The sequence below is a fragment of the Haplochromis burtoni genome, unplaced genomic scaffold (assembly GCF_018398535.1).
Source record: "Haplochromis burtoni strain Fernald_Lab_line unplaced genomic scaffold, NCSU_Asbu1 Contig_564, whole genome shotgun sequence".
Taxonomy (NCBI): domain Eukaryota; kingdom Metazoa; phylum Chordata; class Actinopteri; order Cichliformes; family Cichlidae; genus Haplochromis; species Haplochromis burtoni.
In genome coordinates this window covers 304632-311714 of record NW_024582925.1, presented here as the reverse complement: position 1 = coordinate 311714, position 7083 = coordinate 304632, and the positions used below count along the sequence as shown (strand labels likewise).

General features: G+C 41.6%; 1 protein-coding gene across 1 annotated transcript in view; it reads right to left on the bottom strand.

Annotated features, from left to right (window-relative positions):
* Positions 1-4073: 4073 nt before the first annotated feature.
* Positions 4074-7083, bottom strand: part of LOC102289785 (cadherin-1) — a 47642-nt gene continuing 44632 nt past the window's right edge. Inside the window, exons 9-13 of the mRNA XM_005948040.2 lie at positions 5886-6028; positions 4991-5082; positions 4674-4806; positions 4324-4539; positions 4074-4222 (exon numbers count right to left, since the gene is read on the bottom strand). Of these exons, the coding sequence (XP_005948102.2) occupies positions 4089-4222; positions 4324-4539; positions 4674-4806; positions 4991-5082; positions 5886-6028 (718 nt within the window). The 3' untranslated portion in view covers positions 4074-4088. The remainder of the gene's footprint in view (positions 4223-4323; positions 4540-4673; positions 4807-4990; positions 5083-5885; positions 6029-7083) is intronic.

The following is a 7083-nucleotide window of genomic DNA, read 5'->3' as shown; positions in this document are numbered from 1 at the left end:
CAGGTTACAGGTGCGCAACACCCTGGTTCCGTCATGCGTAAAGAGACATAACATGGTAGTTTCTGTTTCTGTTCCTGAGTACTTCACACAAGGGCGTAGATTTGGCATGGACGGAAGGGACATGTCCCCACCAATATCCGGCAATTATTGAATTGCCCCCACCAATAATTTGATCTCTTTGAGTAAAGAAAAACAACCCGATAGAAAGAAAAAACAAAAAAACATCTGTCAGCGTCTCATTCACCCAGCGGTGCAGAAAGAGTTAAATTATGTTCTCTACTTGAGTCCTGCGTCATGTGAGAAATATGGCCAATGTGATTGGCTGTGCTTTTCAGTGAGCTCTGTTTAGTTTTAGCAGCGGCAAGCCTGCGCTGCCAGGAGGAGAGGAGGATGGCAGCAAAAAGGAAGAACCTGGATATAAGAAAGTATTTTTCAAAGAAACCTGTAAGTCACTTAAACTCAAGTTCACCCATAAAATGTGTCCGTCATAATAATGTTACAGGCTATGCTAGGCTTTGGCCCACATTAGTCTAAAATTGTATGTACCCATTAATAACGTGTTTTGGAAACTAACTGCACAACAGGCAGCACTCCAAGAGCAGCATTTCTAATTTTGATTGAAGCTGTCGGAGAAAATGGAGCCTCGAGCGAGCCAGGATATTAGTTTACAGAGGCTGTTAAAATTATACGTCTAAAGTCAAAATGTTGGTGACAATTTTATCCTAATGGTACTGACATATTCATAGGGTTAATTTTTGAGACAAAATATCATGAGGTAGTCACGATTTTGCAAATATTCCACCTTGCAGTGCAGTTTGCACAAATTGTTGTAAAAATGCACTCACACTACAAACATTACTGATGAGTCAAGATCTGCACAATTTGACAGAAACACTGAAGCAGCTGCACATTTTATTCTTATTGTCATGTATGTCCTATTTGTCAGGTGACAGAAGAACCAACACAAAGCTCAGAGAGCAATGGTGACACAAGATCACAGGTGGAATTGGATGATGACCTGTTGTTTCAATGACTGTATTTGAAGCACATGTGTGACTACATGTATTTGAATGTCTCACTGTTATTTATCAGGTGACAGAGGCAGCTCTGCCTTGTTGTAGCTCAGACAGAGGTGGAGAGGCGAGGTCACTGACAACATAACTGAAGTAATGTTGTTAAGTCCTTGAACTCATGTTTATTGTCATGACTGTATTTCAGGGCTGGACTGGCCATCGGGCATACCGGGCATTTGCCCAGTGGGCCGCTCGTGATTTTTCGTTTTTATGGGCCGATGGGGTTTTCTTCCTTTTCTTTTTTTAACGGTATAAATGAACGGTGGTGGATTGGCCAGTTGGTCATGATCGACTCTGGCCTGGACCAATTACAGCCGAGGAGGTCAAACTTTAAAGTTAAGGTGAAAAGGAACGCGATTTGTCCCGCACTACTTCAGCTAGAAAGTTGCTAATTCAATCATGAAACTGATCAATGATCAGCTGATCGGCTTTTCTCTCTGCGCCAGAAAGATGAAACCAGCGGAGGTCGCATTAAACAACAGCAGCATGTTTAAGCTTGATCAGCTGTTGTTAGCATTTATTTAATATTAATTTCTAGTATCAGCTGATGTTTGCTGGAGCCACAGCTGTAAAGCTGCTGGTCAAGATGTCGGTTTGGATATGTGGTGAGAGGGAAACATGAAGATGAAACCAGGAGATGTCCTTACTGAATCGTCAGAGCTGTGATGGAGAAACAGGTTTACCTTTTAGGTGACATGAGTTGAAGGGAAGTTATGAACTGTTTCTGAGAAATAACACCAGGATCCTTTTTTAGGTAGCTGACAGCTGGTAACTGTGCAGGGGCGGGTCTAGCAAAGTTTTGCCAGGGGGCAGGTAGGGCATTAACAGGGAGAGGGGGGCACAAAGAAATACTTTTCTTTCTTATTCTCATTTAAAATGTCTCGCTTTTAACAAATAATTATCTGAATCTTTCAACCAACATTTTCATCTGATGTAAAATGTATAGAAATCCATTATTGTATTCAGTAAATATTAAGTCTCGTTAGTATATACCCTAGTAAGTTATAGTATTCTTTACTTTGTTAAGGTACCTTCTGTGCAGTCTGCAATTCTGTTGAAGAAAGATGTTGAATCTATTTAATTACTGGAGAAAAATAATAGATTTGTGTGCATTTGTTTTATACGTGCATTAAATTTAAATCGGTTTTGTTAGTTAAGCATCTTGAGGCAGAGGGTGGGGGAGTGGTTCCCTAATTTTTTTCTTTTTTTTCTGGGAGTTGGCAACCCTTTTAGTTGTAGGTATATGTAATTATAAATGAGGTGTTACTGTTTAGAATACCAGAATAGGGAAGGTGGTGTAGGTTTAAGTTTAATTATAAAGGCTTCAAAGGATTTATGACTTTTCCTATAATACCATGGTGGGCCGGTCACTAGTCAAAATGCCGATATTTTGTCCCAGTCCAGCCCTGCTCAATATGAAGTTATTTTTATTTTTGTGTGATACCTGATTTATATTGAATATAGCTGAAGTAAACCAAAGTCTAAAATACTTAGTCATTTGTTTAGTTGTAATTTAGCATTATATAACTCACATATAAAACTATCAATTGTAATTTTAAATGGTTTAAAAGCATGTAGAATAGCATATGTTGGCAAGTACATTTCTCCTTTTGTTATCAAGAAGCAAAGACAAAAGGGAAAAAAAACGGAATCATTCGTCCCCACCAATGCCAAAACGAAATCTACGCCCTTGACTTCACAGATACACAGCAGATAGTAGGAGCTGGCAGCAATATTACCAACAGTGCTCTGAGTCTGAGCTCAGCAAGCCACATTCTGCAGATACTGACATTTCGACAATGTGTCGAGCGCAGATGTTTGGAAACGCAGTTCAAAGCACACAGGTCGCGTGACCACAAACTTTTGGTGCACTTCTGTTCTCTATGCAACAACAGGATTCCATTTTATACTTAAAATCAGGCACGTGCAGAGCGGGGTGGGGCGGGACGGGCTTGAGCACCTGTCCCTTTCCTGATGGGTGCCCACAGTGCCCTTTTGTTGAGGCAATTTCTTTTTTTTTCTTTTTTTTTTTTAAGTGTACGTGTGGAGTCCTGTCTGTGCCCCTCAACAATAATATTTAACTATTAATCACAGTTTTGCTAAATAAAAGGATCTGGCTTGCATCAGTCACATACGGTGGCCCCTAGAGACAAAGCACATACAAACTCCAAAACACAACGGAAGTGTCACGGTGAGTGAGATGAGCCGTGTGGAAGAAATAAAGGAGGATCCAAACGCAAGCACTTGCAAAGGTGTGAGGGTGGTTTATTAAACACAAAAATATAGATGGACAAATGGTAAACGGAGAACTAAACTATACTGGACAACTAAACTACTGAGCCTGAACAAGGACACGAACCTGAACATGAAGGAAGACGGAAGATGGTATATGACGGTGACAGCAGGGAGAACACACGAAAGGAACATGGTAGATACACAGACGGACCAGCAACTACAATGACAGAAGACACGACTTAAATACACCCAGAGAAACACAGAGAGATTACAGGTGGTGGACACAGCTGGGAGTAATTAACGAGACGAGACAAGGCAGGTAAACTGAACACACTCACATGAGACGCAGACCTTCACAATAAAACAGGAAACAAGAGATCACTACACAAAGACGCAGACTCGACATTGAGAGACAGACAGAAAATGACACATGGAACTAAACCCACACAAAACATGAGAACACAAATCCTAAACCGTTACATCTAACCGTACAAACAGTTCTGGGGGCCGACCGTGCACACGGCAACGGCGGTGGTGCAGACAAAACAAATCAGGAGGCCGGCCACTTGGAAGGCAGTGGCGACCACTGAGCAGGTCCGGAGGACGACCGCGAAGCCAGCGGTGGCGAAAAGGAAAGCGGCCGGCAGAGGCGAGGCGGAACAGGACGAGCTGGGTCCAATGACGGTGTGGCAACCGCAGGACCAGACGAGGCAGGAGCAGACGAGGTTGATGAAGACACAGAGGCCGATGTTGCAGGCGTGGATGAGGCTAACGCTGCATTCAGAACTGGTGTCCATTTACCTGATCATCCTCTCTACTTTGCTCTCTGTTATAGTAGAAGATGTTGTCTTTAGATGTTAGCTCCTTCTGCTCCTCTTTCCTCAGACTGACAAACAGCACAATCAGGACCAGCACTGAACACAGAGCACAAAGTTTAGCACACAACAACCAACCAAATCCACTTAGCTGGGAAAGAAAACAGAGGCTACAAGTTATAAATCCATTCACAACTCACTGAGCAGCAGAATGCCTCCAAGTACTCCCCGAATAATGGGCAGGTTGCTGCCACCTAAAGCACGCTGAGTACACATCAAATCTTCTCCCTTGCAGTCGCACACTTCAGCTTTGATGATGTTGTCCTGCCCCAAGCCATGCTTGTCTGCCACTCTCAGTATAACACTGTAATTTCCACTGGGCAGCTCAGCGGCTAAATTCAAGATGATGCCCGTTCCTAAAAAAACCCAAAACAGATATTCGCAGGAAATAATCTCAACACAAGTGATGAAATATATTACGTTTCTATTTCAAAATATTTCACATTCTGGCCATGTGACTGGACAGCATCACTTTATACAGTGTACATACTGGTGTCATTCATCCTAGCGGTCCAGTTGGTCTTTGACATGCCCTGTAAAGACACCGAGTAGGGAGCTCCAAATTCTGGTCCGTCTTTATCTGTTACTGAGAGCAGCTGAGGAGCTGGATCCTTGTTGCACACCTGAGGAAACACAAAGCCTTTATGCTAATATTCTGTATCACATGACTGCATACATAGGGCTTGGCTAAACTTTTTAATTGATCGCATCTTTAAGTCGGTAGATTCAATAAATACACCCATCCTGCACCACTATTTGATGTGTTAGATGAAAACACCTGTTGAGCTGGTGGGAAATAAGACATACCATAATTTTATGCTGCTCAATGGTGGGAGCATTGTCATTGACATCTTCCAGCTGAATGATCAGAATACCAGTTCCTGTAGCTGGGACTGCATCTGGTCACAGAACAAACACAGATGTTCACAGGTGGGTTCCATCGACAAAGTGAAATATAGTCCAAATTTTAACCCTCAGAGACTTTCCTCTGGTCTTCCAGTTCTTACATAACTGATATTTGACACACAAATAATTGAAGGTACTGCAACAAACGGTGACCGTGGCTCAGGGGATTGGGAAGCTTATCTGTAACCAGTAGGTTGCCGGTTCGATCCCCCTGCTCTCTCTGTCTGGGTTGTTGTGTCCTTGGGCAAGACACTTTACCCTACCGCCTACTGGTGATGGCCAGAGGGGCCTATGGCGCGATATGGCAGCCTCGCCTCTGTCAGTCTGCCCCAGGGCAGCTGTGGCTACAGCTGTAGCTGCCTCCACCAGTGTATGAATGTGAGAGTGAATGAATAGTGGAATTATAAAGCGCTTTGGGTGCCTAGAAAAGTGCTATATAAATGCAATCCATTAACAAAGGGCAACAATGTTATTAGCTGTGAGCATGCCAGGAACATCTGTTTGTACTGGAATTTATATTGCAAAGAGCGAGCGCACGTGCACACACACACCTTAATCCAGTGAACAATAAAATACATTTTGTTTCCCTGATATCACTTTTGTGTCTTGATAAACTCTTTCCTCATGTTCATCTCTGACATTGTACAGATTTGTTAAAGTAGAGGTGAAAGAGCCACAGCAAAACTCTTGTTTACCAGAGTAATTATTCAGACACTTGTCATTTTATGAAATCATATCAGTGGTCATCAGAGTCAAATGATGATAATAATCCGCATCAGTTTTAACTCCCTCCTACCATCATCATAGGCACCAATGGTTGCAGTGTATCTGTTGTTTGTGATGAAGATACCCTCTCTGTCCATGGACGCTCCCACTTTAATAAGACCTGTGTCCTTGTCCACGTTCAGCCAGCCTGCAGGGTCATTCATTATTTTGTACCTGTACAAGACAGTCACAGAAAAGATGGTAATACTGTGCAGGCAGGATGATTAGAATTAGCATGTTTCACAATATGGCACAGTGTGTTATTTGATTTTGGACATTTGTCGGGCTGTATTTTTATTATGCAAATGTAGCTCTGTGTAGACCACGAGTGACAATAATAGTTATCTTTCTTCTTAATATCTTATATGTTTCTTCTTAATATTTCTTCTTTTTAATATTTCTTCTTAATATTATCATTATTTTATCTCTTAATTCTTCCCTCATGTTTAATCCATGGTGTTATGATAACTGTAATTGGACAAATGAACTGTTACACGCTTCTCACGTTCTTTATATTTGGGGCTTTGATAAGCAAACCAAATGTACTATGAGGGTAGCCAGAGGTAGCCAAAATAGATGTGGTACACAAATAATTTTAGAAATATTTGTGTACCACATCTATTTTGAATTACATATACAAAGTGGGTTTTTTTGTAAAGTACGTCAACACTTTGCATTGTTAGGATTGTTACATCTATTGTTAACATCAAGTGTTTTAAAAAAAGAAAAGAAAAGAGAGAACCAGTTCATCTCTCTCTGGTAATCAGTGGTAGTACTGGGCTGGAACCTATTTTGAAAACATTCTTCAGAGATTTTGGTCTATATTGACCTGACAGCATCATGCAAATTGTAGTCAGTGAACAGAGCGTTCCTGTCATGTTCAAGAAACCAGTTTGAGATTATCTGAGTTTTGTGACACGGTGTGTTATCCTGCTGGAAGCAGCAATACGAAGATTGGTACACCGAAGGCAGGGATACAGCCAGAAGCAGGCCGTGGAATTAGTATTGGTATTAAGAGGCTCAAAGTGCCAAGAACACATCTTTCACACCATTACTGACATCCTGAATTGTTGACATAAGGCAGGATGGAGTCATGCTTTTCATTGCTTTCATGCTTGTCAAAATGCAATCCTACCATCCAACAGAAATCAAAACTCTTCAGACCAGACAATATTCTTCCAATCTTTGTTTTTCCAACTCTGGTGAACACAAGTGAACTGTATTTTGTT